Below are 16,453 nucleotides of genomic sequence, written 5' to 3' on the forward strand. Positions count from 1 at the left end.
TTGTTTTGTTTATATGCATACAGACAGAACATACTAAAGATGCCGTAAGAAAATACTTTAACATTGTAATATCAAATAAGGATGGTTTAAATACGCTACGTTACTGTGGTCAACAGATGAACAATCTGCTTTAAAGCAACCACAACAAAATGCTTAAAAGTATGAGAGGGAAACAATCCAAAAAGTGTTTTGAGGCAATGAAAAGGTTATAAAACACTTAATAAAAACACAAATAGTAAGTACTCGCCGCTTTTAACCGATGAGCGCATGTGATGGACGTCTCGTAGCATAGAAGGAATTGCAGTAACCTGGAAGTGTTCGTCTAGTGACCGTGACGTTGTGCGCTTAAATAATGGCGCCCTCCGTTAGTTAAAACGTGCTAAATATTAGATGTTAAATCAATTTTATGTGTTTCTAATAACATATTTCAGTTATACACAACAACTGTTGCTTTTTACAAGTGTTTAAGTCCGAGGTTCTCTTTAAAAACTGATTAATTCATTTGTGCCCCCCCGGTTTTTTGAAAATCTCAATGAGCACACACTTTCCAAGTTCTATATTTGTGTGTGTTACTTACTGGAATACACAAAAGCATAGGGTCAACTGGCTGTCTAAAGGGCAAAGACTCGGAATCCTGTCTGTACAGGGATTCCAAAGTCGGCATAAGGGCCTGGCGCAATTCTTCAGGCTTGAAGACTGAAAGAAAAATCATTTGTCTTGTTAAATACAAGAGCAATAAAAAATGATTATCTAAGTCCCTAAAAACTAAGGGTGGCATTCAGTACCATTGTCAGCTAGTGGATTTACAGGAAATGATTGAATGTCTTGTACAATTTGCAAGGTTTTTTGTTCAGAAGTGATCTTTGTCCAATTTGTTACTTGGGCTCACTGACTGACCTTTCTTCCGAGACGGGGAAGAGGACGCTGTTCTGTTGGTTCCATCCACGTCCTCTTCTTTAGGCTCTGTCTTTATTTCCACTTTCTTCTCCTCCACCTGCATTGGTTCCTGCTTTTCCTCTGGCTCCTCCTTCTTCACCAATGAAGAACTCGAGTCTTCATCCGTCTAAATATGAAGGCACATTCAAAAAGCAAAGTTTAGAGAAAAATACTCAAGTAAGAAAACTGCCTCAAGTATCAATTCAGAGTGAAAACTGTGGGAATCTAGCTTCAACCAACCTCCATTTTGGGTTCAGTTTTGCCGCCAGCGGCCTCAAACTCATTTTTATCATAGTGTGCCTCTGTTTTGACCTCCTTAACAGGCAGGTCGGCTGCGGCTTGCTGCGAGTGGAGGTCAGCACTTGCAGCCGAGGCTGGCGTGGGCACCCGGTTATCCAGACTGGCTCCTGGTTGAGAAAGCTATAAGGCAAAGAAGAAAAAATAAATAAAGCTGAGAGGACTACACAGAGCAAATCAACTGGGTCGTTGCATGCGTAGCTGAATGGACTGCACAAACTCCCATATGAATTTCACTGTTCCCTTAAAATGCAACCATCCAAAGTGTCATGGATGTTACAAAGACAGGTGAAATTATGTTATTAGACAGCGAGGTGAAGATGATGGCACGGGTTGGCAGGGGTCAAAAGTGGAGGGCATGCGGAGGAGCTCAAGCTCACCGGTGTGGTAGGGGGCTGAGGCAAGGGCTGAGGCAGGGGCTGCGTCTGTGCTGACGAGGGGACCTCCACTTGTGTTTGGGGCTGAGTTGGACAGGGTGGGGTAGCACCTTGGGCAGATGCAAGGCCAGACAGGGTGGGAGTGGCACTACGGCTGGAGGACTGGGGGAGGGGCAGGTTAGTGCCCGCCCCAGTCGTGGAGGCGGAAGAGGCAGCAGGCGGAGGAGTTGAGTGCAAGGGGGTTTGGGAAGAGGCTAGCTGAGGGCCCAGCGAGGGGCCAAGTGCATTCATGGGGAGGTTAGCGCTCTGCTGCTGTTGTGGCTGCTGAAGAAGACACACACACAAAAGGAAGGCAGACAAGCACACACAAGAAGCAGACAAATGAAGTTATCAGATTAGACGGACAATCACAACGCCACACATCAGCACCAGGTTTTGGCTTTTGAGACCTTCTTGGAATGGGAACAAACCAAATCTAATTAGTGAATTCTGATTGGTTAAACAGCAAATCTTGATGCCAAACTATTAGATTATTGCAATTATTTAAAAACTTGATATAGTTTTCCAGTTTCAACACACAACATAGACAGTGGTTAATCACACTAGTTTAGCTAGGCTCACAAATATTGGGACTCGGGCAAAATTTCCATCTTTTGGTTCTAAACACCATCAGAATGGATTTGAAAAAGCAAACACCTACTGTATTTTTTGGACTATAAGTCCCTTTTTTTTCTCCATATTTTGGCTGGGGGTGCGACTTATACTCCGGAGCGACTTATGTGTGAAATTATAAACACATTATGATATCATTTCACATGTTATTTTGGTGTTTTAGAGTGACACTGATGGTTTGGTAAACTTGTTAGCATGTTCTTTATGCTATAGTTATCTGAATAACTCTTAATAGCTATGCCACGTTCGTGTTCTGCCTTTGGCAATAGACCCTACTCACCTAGGTCACGAAATGACGTGGCACTGTATCCGGCCGCCATATTGTCCGTCATTTTTTAGCCCTATTCTCAATGGTTTCAATTAGTCGTGCAATTTATAGAGCAATTCATGGAAGCCCCGGTGTTATCTGACACTGCAAACTCATTGGATGCGTTGCATAAAAGGCGTTATGTGGAAAAGCTTCAGTTTATCCATTCGCCAGATCCATATTTGATGTCTAAATCGATGTTTTTCGACACGCTGTCTTCGCCATCTCTGCCTGACATTTGCTACCCTGATATTTACAACTATCTTGTCCACACAAAATCAGCCTATTCTCACGAAAGTTTGAAAAACTTTAAGAGCTTGGAGGCTTATAAATACTTCGTTGCTGGTTGGATGAAACAGGTCCTCGTCCACGAAAATTCGGCAGGAATCTATCTTGTGCTCGGGAAGGTGAGTTACGAAATTTCCAATTCAAAATCTTTTGTTCTTGCTAAGATTTACTGTCAAGTCTAATGTATTTCATGTCATTTGTCAATGGAGCTCGGGCTTTTAATGTTTATATGGTTTAGCGATAGCACTCTCACTACATACATATATAATATGTAAAAAATATGAAGTGCGATAGCACTACTCCAGATTGTCCCTAGTTGAATTTATTTTTTGGCTTTTGACCTCAATAGTGAAATTGTAAATTAATTGTATAACATCTGTCTTATTATCCGCTTATAATTATATATTTTCAGGTAGTTCATTCACAACGTCTGAGTGTATGTTGTCGGTGATTAGCCTAGCAATGATCTTAATTGTGGTTGTCAGCCCAAAACCCTCTAAATATATATTAAATGCATCTTACCAGATATAAAATGACTACTACATAATCTGTGGTAATTGTTTGGAGCCCAGTTTTCTCGTCGAATTGCAGCAGCCCATCTCGCTCTCCTCTCCGGGTCTCTCGGAATCCGGTAGAACTTCAAGTCTCTCCGTGTATCTTCTCTGTTATTGCAACCGACCCCCACACACGCCTTCACCATTTTGATTATTAATGTTAACGAGCAGAAAAACACGCCATAATAGGAGGAATTTACGTAGCGGTAATGCATCAACAGTGACGAGTTGACGGACAATATGGCGCGGAGGCGTGGTTGTGACGTCATGTGAGTAGGGTCTATAGAGGTGGGAATCTTTGGGCACCTAACAATTCGATCACGATTTCGATTCAGAGGCTCCGATTCGATTATAAATCAATTATTGACGCTTTAAATTTTTTGTACAGTAGTTCCAAAATTGTTCAAAAATCCAATCAGGCTAAACAAACTACTATTTCAGTATCAAGTTAACCGTTAAAAATAGTATATAAAATACTCAAGTCCCCATTGTGTATCGGCAGCTTTAAACTACATTCAATTAATTTAATGTTGGTAATCAATCGTTAAAGTTGTTAAAATTGCTCCCGTTATTCCATAATTTCCCTTCTGTCTACATTCAACATGTGAAAGTTTTAAAAGTGTTTCATCATTTAAAGATAGATTTTTTTTTTTTTTTTTTTTTAAAGATAAAAAGTAATTAGGTTCGCTACAACAGAGCAACAGAAGTCTACTGCTTTAAGATGGTGCCTGTTTACGAGTGCAGGAAAGTGTCATATGTATCTAGTTCTTGGTATATGATCTAACACGGCCGTCGTCTGTCATTTCACATCTAGTTCTAGATATATGTGATATCTACCATAGCCGTATGTTTGTAGCAACTAGCAACTGGGCGCTGTTTGTAGCGGCTGACTGCCGCAGTCAGGTATTATTGTTTGTTTTTATCTAGCGACATGAGTTGAACATGATATTTACTCTCTGTCCGTTTCTCATTACGTCCTGAAGACCGCGCTGGCTGTGTTTTTATTCCGCTTTACCTGGTATCATTCAATAATCGGAATTTGGATGTTTGTGAATCGTTCTCTAATCTTCCACGGCCGAATCGCGAATAATCTAAGAATCGGAAATTTCGCACGCCTCTATTTGGCAATTTGTGTTCAATTGTAGTATTGACTTTTTTTTAATATCAAAATGCGTGCTTTTAGTTTGTGGCGCTTTCACGCCCACGTGGGGGCGCACTTGCACTTGTTTCCTTGAAGAAGAGCGCTCACACGCCAGAAGAGAATGGACAGCTACGTAGCTCTGAGTGAGTGGGCGAATTAGCGAGAGAGAAACACGGCTGCGAACCTACGTTCATTGTTTATGCTTTCAAAATATCTCTACAGAGGCAACGCCTGTGTATATCATCTTTTCTGTTGTTGTTGTGTGTTTTCCATCCGCAGTCCGACACTTAGAGTCAGTTGTGTGGTTGTTTGAAAGATGTGCTAATGCTAGCGAACGCATGCAAACCGTTTATGTCATTGCTGTAAGAGCACCTAATTATCATTTATTTACGTTGATGCGAACCTGTTTGGTATCGAGGACCAAATTCATTCAGAAAATTATACGGACGTCCAGCATCGTCATTTGGGAGTTCGCTGTATAGCCAGGACGGAGCCGTAGCGTCCTGGTGAGGACAGTACATTCGCATTTCGTTGTTCATGCACTGTACACTGTACATTTATTCAGCATGTTGTTCTCTATTGTATTTTTATATTAAATTGCCTTTCAAGATGACATATCTGTTCTATGTGTTGGATTTTATCAAGTAAATTTCCCCCAAAAATGCGGCTTACTGGACTGTCTCAGAAAATTAGAATACACAATATTCTAATTTTCTGAGACAGTCCTGTACATTAATCCACCATTTAAAGCAGGGGTGTCCAAACTTTTTGCAAAGGGGACCAGATTTGGCGTGGTAAAAATGTGGGGGGCCGACCTTGGCTGACGTCCTTTACATAGAACAATATACAGGACTGTCTCAGAAAATTAGAATATTGTATATTCTAATTTTCTGAGACAGTCCAGTATACTCAGGTGCGACTTATATGTTTTTTTTCTCTTCGTTGGGCATTTTATGGCTGGTGCGACTTATACTCAGGTGCGAGTTGTAGTCCGAAAAATACGGTAATTGTACCCTAATTACAGAATTTCAGCTTCAATTCTACAGTAATGCTATCTAAATAAGGTGAACAATTAATGACTTCATTTTATAGGGGCCAAAATTAATAGAACAAATTGGTCATCTAATTTTCGCTTTTATGACTTGTTCCTTTCACGTTAAAAATTTGGTAACACTTGGTAAAAAAAACTTGGTAACATTAAAAATTTGAGATCACAATGCGCCAAACTTGAGTAAAATGTAAGGAGTAAACTGCAAATTTCACCGCCAAAATCTGTGTATATGAACAGGTCAGTAATAACTGTGCCATGACACTTGTTGCATGCATTATAAAATAAGCAGTGATTAGTCCATCTAAATCTTTAGTGTGAATGCCCTAATTGCATCAACTATGTTGGAAATCCAGTGTGTATAACGAACAATGTACTTTGTGGCATTGTACTCATTGTCAAATGGTTTACAAAACCTGATAAAACATTGCACAATTCTCAAGTGAGGTGACTGGAACTTGAAGTACAATACGTAATGCTTGCTAACAACACTCAAATGGTCTCACCTGAGTAACAGCTGCCTGTGCTGGGGGCTGTACCAATCCAGGTGCCAATGTGACATTCATTGCCCCTGTTGCAGAGACAGCGGTGGATCCTGGACCGAACTGAGTCTGAGCCATAAACTGTCCCTGGCTGGCTGTTTGGCCCACAATGTTACCACTGTTGTGACTTGCTATCATACCCTGGGTTTGAGGCATCCGCGATGGTGACATTCCCACCTACACAGCAAAAGTAGATGACACTAGTAAGACACTAATTGGGTAAAGCTGATATGCATTAGTAACAATAAAAGAAAAAGTTATAAAAGGTGAAATGCATAAACTACATAATTTTCACACTATAAGGCGCACCTGACTATAAGCCGCCACAACGAAATTTGGCACGAAAACGGCATTTGTTCATAGATGAGCCGCACTGGACTATAGCCGCAGCTGTCCTCACTGTATTATGGGATATTTACACCAAAAGATAATAACTGGTAACACTTTATTTGACAGCGGCATCATACGAATGTCATAAGATCAAATGAACTACCTTGGCAGCGTTGGGTCTGGCTTGAAATGAAGCCTCCTGAAGCAATGAAGGTTTGCAGCCAATTGGTTCAAGCTTCATTGCTTTAAGAAGCTTCATATGAAGCTTCTTAAAGCTTATGAAGCATATGAAGCTTTACAGTCAATTGGTTCAAAGCTTCATTGCTTTAAGAAGCTTCATTTGGCCATCACTGCTCCCTTGAGGGAGACAGTCAACCTCTGCTGCCAACACTGCTGTAGTCCAACATGCCTCCTAGCATGCATTGCAACGTTATAGATATAAATAACAATCAAAATTCATGTTCTGTGCTAGTTATTTCTTCAGTTATTGTTCCAGTTGTTTCATCAATTGCTAGTTATGGTATTTGGTAACACTTTATTTGACAGTGGTGCCATAAGACTGTCATTAGACAATCATAATATTGACATGACATTGTCCTGAGCAATAATAATTGCTTATAACAGATGTCATTTAGTGTTATCTGGCAAATTCTCTCACTTTTGAATGGATGGATGTAAAAGATCCAAGCTGGACATTAATGGAGTTAGTTACACAGTGTGTCGGATGACACTTAATTACATAAGTATTCAGTAATGCTCATGTTAGTGTCATGTCATAATTATGACGGTCTTATAACAGTCTTATGAAGCCGCTCTCAAATAAAGTGTTTAGGGCTGTCCCAAACGACTAATTTTCTCCCGGTTAGTCAGCCGACTATTTTCACGATTAGTCGACTAATCTAATAATAATTTTTTTTTTTTTTTTTTTTTTTACTAATTTAGCAATGAAATTTTTGTTGACGCTTATCAATTCACAAAAAACATTGGAACACTCAAATTATTTATTAAAGTACAAATAAACACGTAAATAACAATAATAAATCACAAATAAACAATGAGTTCAAATGCTGATAGAATTAACTAGTGTAGCCTCCCAATTGAAAAGATGGTCTCTTAAACTGATGGTTTACAACTTTTATTCCATCCTTGATGTAAACACACTGTAAAGAGCTACAGTGCACACAAATAAAGCAACACAATTAGAAATTAACAAAAACTTTTCACCTTTTTCCTTTTAAACCTTATTTATATATCAATGAATTGCCTATATGAATTGCCTTTACCTTAATTTATGACCTTATCATTGACAATCTCTCCCTTGAGTGCAATCACTGTATATACTGTATATATTTATGACCTTTTAACCTTATATAATTTTCTATACCATAAAATAAAGCATAACATGAAATAAACCTTTCATTTAGCATTAAGAACAATACTAATAGCACTTATAGGCCCACTGTCAATGAAACATTATTATTTACTAAGGCGACAGCACCCTCTGGTGTACAAAAAAAAATAAAAAAATTACAAACTGCGTGAAGGCGCTTGAGGTGTTTATTCACGGCCGACGTGCAGCCAAGCTTGGCATTGAAGAGACAGGACAGAAGAGTGTACTCTCCTTTGTTTCTTTGAAATAAGGCAATGTTTTGGACACTCTGGTGCGCTTTTTTTGGCTTTGTGCCGCTTTCCCCGCTTGCAAACAGAGCATCCGACATTCTAACTTTCCACGCATATATTTTTTAAACCCTTCATTAACCGTCGACGGGATGTTGTGCTCGTCGACGGATTTACGTCATCGATGACGTCGACTATGTCGACTAGTCGGGACAGCTCTAAAAGTGTTACATAATAACCCAAATAAATCAACAAATAAGCCGCACTGGACTATAAGCCACAGGATTCAAAATGAAGGAAAAAAGTAGTGGCTTATAGTCTGAAAATTACGGTAACTGATGATCTGGCCCTAGTTTCCCCAGCCCTCCTCACCGCTGGGACAGAGTTCATGTTCATTTGTTGTGGGTGATTCATTGGCGAGGCAGCACGAGGCCCCATTGTCGTCTGAGATATCTGAGCATTGGGCAAAGCCATGTGATTAAACTGGTTGATTCCTGTCAGATAAGAACAAAATATACACAGCATTAGACACCCTGAAGGTGTAAAAACAATAATAGTTCATTGTTTTGAATGACAACAGTTCTTTTGACTTTTGAAATAAATGTGAGAAATTATTTGCAAGATACAAACACTAAATCTTCTTTTCTCAATGAGTTGTATGGTCATTTAGTTGAGAAGCAGGGGTGTTTTCGTCAACGATGACGATAACAAAAATAATTCGTTAATGAGCAATTTTTTCGTGACGATGACGTCACGATGACGAGCTAAAAATGTGTCTTCGGAGACTAAAACATAACGAAATGGATGCCAGTTGTCGTCTGACAAGATGAAAATTCGGCATAGTTTGCATCATAAATTCACAATGTGTGATGTTTTCTTATCGTATGTATAGTTAGCACGCATTTCACGCAGCGTTTAGTCATGTCACTCATGTGACATGCTGCGCCTCCCTCTGACTCCCCGCCCCACACAGACTAAAGCGTGTGCCCATTCCAGGCTTCTTTTGTGAAAAATTTGTCAGGTGCTGCTTGAAAGTTTTGTTTTCTTATCTTGTTTACAGTTCTGTACTGAGTGATTATCACACACTAAACTAATTTGAAGCGTTAGCACAGTGTTCGCGTTAGCATTAGCATTTAGCGCGGTGACAGTTCTTAAACTCTTGGAAATCTTTTGACATTATGTTCGTTGAGTCTAGGTGAGTTTAATTAATTGCAACTAATGTGCTGTTTTCCTTCTGAGTGTGTATTATCATCATGAAGATGTTGATGTCCTTGTAGACTACAATTATGTTCATTCGAAATTGTTGGAAACCTTTTATTTATTTATTTATTCATTCTTGGACTAAACCAAGTTTATAGACAACATTTTGAGAATTGTCCTCTAAAACTAGAGGAAATTTGAGTTTTCGTTGACAAAAAACTAAACAAAGACTAAGACATTTTGAAATAACCAAGATATGACTAAGACTAATTAGTGTTTTCGTCCAAAAGACTAAGACGAAAATCAAAAGAGCTGCCAAAAACAACACTGTTGAGAAGTCTCTACATTTAAAAAAAATATATAATAAAACAGGATAATTTTAAGATTTATCCTGCAGATCTTTAATGTACAGATCAAAACTCGGCACTCAGTTGTGCAAATAAACTAATAACTGCTGACATAAATGTTTAATATGTATCAACATTTATTAAAATCAGACTACCCTTTTTTAAGCTACCATTAACAATGCATCAATGGATTTGTGGTTTTCGTCACAAGAGCACTGATTCCAATATTTTGTGACTCCATTTAACAATAGCTGGTTTGTCAGTCTTCTGGTATCAATTAATAAATATCCCTTTGTGGGGTCGTTACTTGTGTAATTCATTGCCTATGAGGCCATGAGTAGTGGCTTAGGAGCACACTTTAGTCAGATTTGCATAAACATAGCCAAATCAGAACACTTGGCATCTCTAAGGTGTACCTTGTGAAACCTGCATCCGGTTCATGATTTGATTTGGCATGTTTGGTAGAGGGCTAGGTCCATCTAAATGGGAAAAGAAAAGAAATCACAATTAGAACATTCTTTTAAATCACTATCGCAATAACACATTTAGTGATTCTTCAAATACCATTAGATGAAGTAGTACACTTTGAGAATGATTAAGTAAGTTTATACTTACTCTGTGGCCTGGGGCCTAAAGGATTGTTGGGCTGTGGGAGCCCAGGTTGCTGGGTGCCCTGGGCGGCCATAGGTGCCTGATTGATGATCTGTTTCTGTAACCGTGAGCGCCTCTTCTCTTCTAATTCCTTTTGGATCTTATATATTTTTTCCGCAAGGAAGTGATAGTACTCATCCTAAGCAGAAGGTAATAAATTAATATCATATTACTCAAACGTCAGGCAGTGATTTAACACAACAATACAAATGAGCGGTCAATTTAGTCACCTACCCGACTATTTGCAGACTCGTACATGTCGCCCTCCACTTTTCTGGCATAAGCAACTAGGTTCTCCATCCGTCGGTCCTTCAATGCTGCCGGGTCAGGGGTAGGAAAAATGGCTTGTACTCTGCAGTGGAACATAGGAATTGAGAACATTGACTCTAGATGTCATTCAAGCAACAGTCAACAAATACATGGTTGCAGTCAATTGTATTTATCCTACTCAACATAACACGAATGCTATTTTTAGACCGCAAGGTTGCGTGACGTCACCATCGTAAATCGGAAAGGGGTCAACACAGCGCGCGCTCCAATACAACCCATGCTAATACTGCTTGTTTTCTGCCGGTAATCTTTCAAAAAAGAACATGCCGAGTCAACACTGCTGCAATGGAACTTGTAGAAACGACTAGACATTACGACATATGAAGGATGTTTTCTTCATACGTTTCCCGAAACCAAAAAAAAAGAGGGAAAAATTTTAACAATGGATCAACTTGCGCGGATGTCATAAAGACCAGTTTAAACTGGCAAGATGAAGCAATTCGCCTTCATATTAAGTAAACATTTTGTTGGGGGTCACTAGAGGCGTGCGAAATTTCCGATTCTTAGATTATTCACAGTTCGGCCGTGGAAGATTCGACAACGATTCACAAATTCCGATTATTGAATTATACCAGGTAAAGCGGAACCAAAACACAGTCAGCGCGGTCTTCGGGACACAATGAGGAACGGACAGAGAGTAAATATGTTCAACTCATGCCGCTAGATAAAAAAACAATAATACTTGACTGCGGCAGACAGCTGCTACAAACAACGCCAACTTGCTAGTTGCTACATACAAACAGCCACAATAATGCCACACTAGATATCACATATATGTAAAAATAGATGCGAAATGACAGACGACGGTGGCGTTAGAACATGTATAGCGAACTAGATGCGAAATGGCAAACTTGCTGGCGTTAGTAAACAGCCACCATCTTAAAGCGGTAGACTTCTCTGGAAGGCTCTGTTGTAGCGAACCTAATTAACTTTTTATCTAAAATACTCGTAAATCGGCAAAATCTTGACTTGAATCTATCTTTTAATGATGAAACGGATCGCTGCACAATAACAGCAATATAAATTACCCCAACGAACGATCGAAGACGTAAGACAACCAGAGAATATAATATATAAGAAAGACAGGGCATACGGTGGTAAAGGATAGCTTGTTGAAACAGGAGATTGAAAAAGGTGTCGATAAAAAAGCTACCTCTGGATCAGGTTGACTCTTTTTCCCGTCTTTTTCAGCCCTTGACACTCAAGCCATCTCTTTAACTGAACGTCTGTATGTTCTTCCAAATCTTTACCAGTGAATTTGGCACCAGGGACATTATTTTTAGACAGAATTGGTAGGTTTAGCTCAGTAAACATCACATTTGTACACTATTTACATGCATCTAGCATGAGGGACAAGCGCGAGTTTGACCCCCCCAGCAACAATTGCTAACCGCATGAATATTAATAAGCAAATGTGACCTGTTACGTGCGGCACATTATTGCTGTAGATCAAAGGTGTGAAATTCAAGGCCGGGGGCCAGATTCATCCCGCCAAATCATATTCAGCGGCCCCTGAAAGTAAATCATGTTGTCGACTTCACCCGTTTCCCAACTATGATGCGCATTGTAAAACTTTTTCTTTTTCTTTTGGCAATATCGTTGTACCTCTGGATGATTTTGTTGCAATACTCACCTAAATATCCATTAGAAAAAAAAAACCAAAAAAAACCCTGATCTTATTTTTTAAAACCCAACTCAGATCCTCTGAAAAATTACGCGATTGGCTTGATTTATGACCACGTGATTAGATCGGGGAAATCTTTTGCAGATTCATCAAGATCAGGTAATGTTTTGATATAAATTATAATAAAGTTATGTTAAAATCTATGATCATTGGCCCTGAGCGGGAAAAAAAACCCAGCCACAGGCAAAATATTTTCCAATGCATCCTGTTGATTTACAACAAAATGACAAAGACACTTTCAGATTCACACTGGAGCTGCAGCTATCGATTATTTTAGTAGTCGATTAATCGATGAACTAGTTAGTTCGAATAATCGAGTAATCGGATAGGGAACATAGAAAATTAAAATAACTTAGCTGAGCCTCAACCAGGATAAAAAATAAAGGTACAACAAAAGAACAATTGGCTAACTTGCATAGGAAAAGTCTGCGAGCTTAAATGTTACAATTTTTTTTTTAAATTTAATTTATACAATGCTCTAAACAAATGGTTCAGACACATATTCCCACAAAAATTGGCTGAATATACCTTTAAACTAAATTAAGAATGCATTAAAAAAAAAAACATTAGCTCAAACAAAAACTCAGCATATGTTGGTCTTAACAGGGAGCAGATGGATTCAGCCATGCGAACGAGGCAGACAAGAGGGCAGCATATCCACCCAAATCAATAAAACTAAAGGCAAACACTTTCAAAACAAACCATTACAACACCACTTTAATTAAACAAATACTCAAAGTAGCAAAATTTAATCCAGTGCTTCTCAATTATTTTCTGTTACGCCCCCCCAAGGAAGACGTAATGTTTCGCGCCCCCCCATACTCTGCCGCCACTGTAAATAGTATCATTTGTCTATAATATTACTATTATAAGTACGCCTCTGCCTCACATTATATCCTTTTTTTCTATTAAAGAAAATAACAGATCAACTTATAAAGTATAACTTTATTAACATTGTTTTGTTTGTAACAGGAAAGACTTAACGTGCATCATTTTGCCTGAATTAAAAAAAAAAAAAAGTCACAACTGTAAAAATACACTCAAGGTACATTTTTTACCATTTGATACTGAAAAATAAAATCAGTAAATAATAACAAATTCAAATTGATTAGAAACATTAACTCATGAGGACAATATGCCAAAAAAATTGACCGAAAAAACAAAACTGAATAGAAGAAAAAATAGTGTCTTTGGACAGAAGGACAGTTTTTATTTTCGCTGCTTGCTGCTCACAATATCACCTCCAGTTTGCAATGGTGTGGGGTTATTTTGCACTGAGCATGCTAACAGTGCTCACTGGTTTACTGATATAACTCTGACAAAGCGGGACGATTGTTGGCAATATTCGGCACGTTTTCACTGAAAAACAACCAAGCGGCTTATCAATGAGATTGGGGTCTAATGTCTTTAAGTGGCGTCTCAATTTATTTGGCTTCCGGCTGTCCGCTATAATCATTTTTAGACACAGTAAACAGTGGTCTTTCCACATCTACCACTGTATTAAATGTCAAAGCCAGAAGGCAAACGGCCCGAAAAAAGCGCATTCTCGGCGGCCAAGGGAGAACCGTAGGTGAGGGCGTCGTCGTGACGATCCCAAGCCAAAAATGGCACTTCTCGGGTGGACACGTGAGAACCGGAGAAGACAGTGGGTCGCTGCGCGAGTCCGGACGGAAAATGGCTTTCAAAAACAGCATACAGCTCTCCAGCTCTTCATTAGTCCCTTCCGTGTGCTCATGCTTACTTCAAAAATTATGCGCGCACTTTGAAAATGAGAGCGCCACTGCCACCCACTGAGTGGATGTGCAAGTACACTATTATAATATGACACACACACAAAAAAAAAAAGCATGTTCCCCGAGGTTACACGCGCCACCCCTGGCATCGCTCTGCGCCCCACTATTTGAGAAGTACTGAGTTAATCGATTAATCGCTGCAGCACTAATTCACACTTACAGTTTGTGTACAAGGTGATTGCGCAGGTCCTGGGTTACATGTTCATGCCAGGCTTTCCTGGTGCCCGTGGCGGAGATGGGCGCAGCTGTGGGTAGGTTGCCCATTGTGCCTACAGCTGATCCATCAGACAACAGCTGACTAAAATTGGAAGAAAAGAGCATGAACATAGAATAAATAGCTGTTTTTTAACATTCAGAACCAAAGATTTAAATGCAACATTCTAGCAAAACTACTGACTTGTTAGTGTTGAGTGTGTTTGGAAGTGAATCACTGTGCAAGCTAGTCTGTTCTGAAGTGGTCACACCCATTGTTGAGCCTGTAAGAGCCATCTGGTTGCCTGTAAGACCACAAAACTGTGAGTACACATCTGTGCTTTAATTTTGTAATAATACAAATTAAGGTTTCTAGCTGTACACAAATTTAAGTGCCAAATTATCAAGTTAACACAACTGGGAAAGACAACCGGCAGAATTCCTGACTTTACCAAGTGCATTGATGGATCTCATCTGTTGAGGAAGCTGTTGCTGGGCCTGAACATTCTGTGCACCTGCAGGCTGCCCAGGACCAGAGGCCTGCTGAGACTGGGCCTGCCCAGTGGCTTGGCTACCGTAAGGCAGCCCAAGTGCTGCGTATGCTCTCTGCATGGAACTCGGGTCTATGGGAGTCGAGGTATTGATGGTAGGGGTACTTGACTGGCCCACACCAACAGTAGACATGGAGTTCTGGAGACTGGTATTGGGGGAACTCAGCATAGCTAGAAAAAGAAGTCAAAGCAGAATATACAATATCTGTTTTTCCGTTACTAAAGAACAACCGCAATTACCAGTGGTAACATAGTCCATCTTTGAACACATAATGAAGAACCGACCGTAAGATTCTTAATATGCATGAGTGTTTCGCTTCAACTTACGCTGCTGTGTGCGCTTGTCACTGGCGTTCTTCAGCGGCAGGCAAACCGGACAGTCATGCCGTGTGCAATTTTTCCAGTGGGAGATGATCTGTCTGGACGATGCACAGTGAGCCACTGCAGAGAAACGATACAAGGAGTAGGATTCATATTAAAATATTCCAAATAGATGGAATCATGGAATATAGTCAAACTGTGTTGGGGAGGGGGAGGTGCATCGTTAGGACTGGGTATCGTTTGGGTTTTATCAGATATTGGATACTACACGGTATGTTTTAAAACACTTCCAGTGCTGAAACGGTTCTCGAACAGATTCTTCCATTCTGATAAATTCACAAATGAAGAACACTCTAGACACATATTTTCATGCTACTTATCTGTGTGCACCAATAAAACAGATCTAATTAAAAGTGAAAAAGTAATGCTCTTCCTTTTTGAAGTGCAGGATTCCATTATCCCCCAACCTTTGTCTGCTTAGTGATCCGAGTGCTTGACATCCCAAATAAGGAAGCCCATTTGTTATTGGTGATTTTAACAATAGCAAAATATATATGGCGGAAAACACAAACATGACTGAAAAAGCAGTTTCTGCTCTTGCACTCCTCTTTAAAAGAAACTGCTGTATTTTAAGCCAAAACAACTGTTGTGTTTTATAGAACAATATGTCTAAGTGCTGCCATAGCAGATTCATGGCGCATTAAGCCCCCAAACTATTTTTAATTTGCTTTGTTTACCCTGAAAATCCCTGTTTACAGACGTCGCGCAACTGCTTTTTGTTTCAACCCAGCCATATAACGAAGGTAATTATACTTATTATTCAAAATCTGTCATTTTTAGCTTAGAATCATTAATTGATGTCTAATATTTCGTAAAAAAAAAAAAACGACTTTAAAAAACTTATTCACTCGCATATTTTAGACTTTTAAACAAATTACGTCACAATGAAAAAAATGGCGTCTGTAAAAAAGTCAGATATTTACCTCATAGCTATCGCTTAATTGTATTTTTTTTGTTTGTCGCATTTTTCCGATATGTTAGAGGATAAATATTTGATCCAAACAAAGAAAAATTGAAAAAAAAACATTTAAAATGGTAAATATATGAAACAGAAAATCTCGACCACCCCTTGATGTCTGCGATTTCTGCAACGATACCCTTGTTATATTACCATGTGTTACCCATAAAAATCAATCAAAAAATCCAGCTGTGGCCATTCACAGCTGTGTCTTGACACTCAGTGATAGATGCTACATGGAGTTTTTGGATCGAAAC

At 39.3% G+C, this 16,453-nt stretch overlaps 1 protein-coding gene across 3 annotated transcripts in view; it reads right to left on the bottom strand.

Annotated features, from left to right (window-relative positions):
• The window catches only part of crebbpa (CREB binding protein a), a 73,790-nt gene that overhangs the window by 23,557 nt on the left and 33,780 nt on the right, over positions 1–16,453 (bottom strand). Inside the window, exons 5-17 of one of the 3 annotated variants that reach the window (XM_057843042.1) lie at positions 15,185–15,298; positions 14,759–15,028; positions 14,512–14,611; positions 14,275–14,412; positions 10,542–10,659; positions 10,272–10,446; positions 10,073–10,135; positions 8,482–8,603; positions 6,127–6,339; positions 1,614–1,931; positions 1,177–1,356; positions 898–1,063; positions 578–696 (exon numbers count right to left, since the gene is read on the bottom strand). In XM_057843042.1, coding sequence (XP_057699025.1) covers positions 578–696; positions 898–1,063; positions 1,177–1,356; positions 1,614–1,931; positions 6,127–6,339; positions 8,482–8,603; positions 10,073–10,135; positions 10,272–10,446; positions 10,542–10,659; positions 14,275–14,412; positions 14,512–14,611; positions 14,759–15,028; positions 15,185–15,298 — 2,096 coding nt within the window. Of the gene's footprint in view, positions 1–577; positions 697–897; positions 1,064–1,176; positions 1,357–1,613; positions 1,935–6,126; positions 6,340–8,481; positions 8,604–10,072; positions 10,136–10,271; positions 10,447–10,541; positions 10,660–14,274; positions 14,413–14,511; positions 14,612–14,758; positions 15,029–15,184; positions 15,299–16,453 lie in introns of all 3 variants that reach the window. The other 2 variants (XM_057843041.1, XM_057843043.1) reach the window with 2 other exon arrangements.

Source organism: Corythoichthys intestinalis, chromosome 8 (genome assembly GCF_030265065.1).
Source record: "Corythoichthys intestinalis isolate RoL2023-P3 chromosome 8, ASM3026506v1, whole genome shotgun sequence".
Lineage (NCBI taxonomy): Eukaryota > Metazoa > Chordata > Actinopteri > Syngnathiformes > Syngnathidae > Corythoichthys > Corythoichthys intestinalis.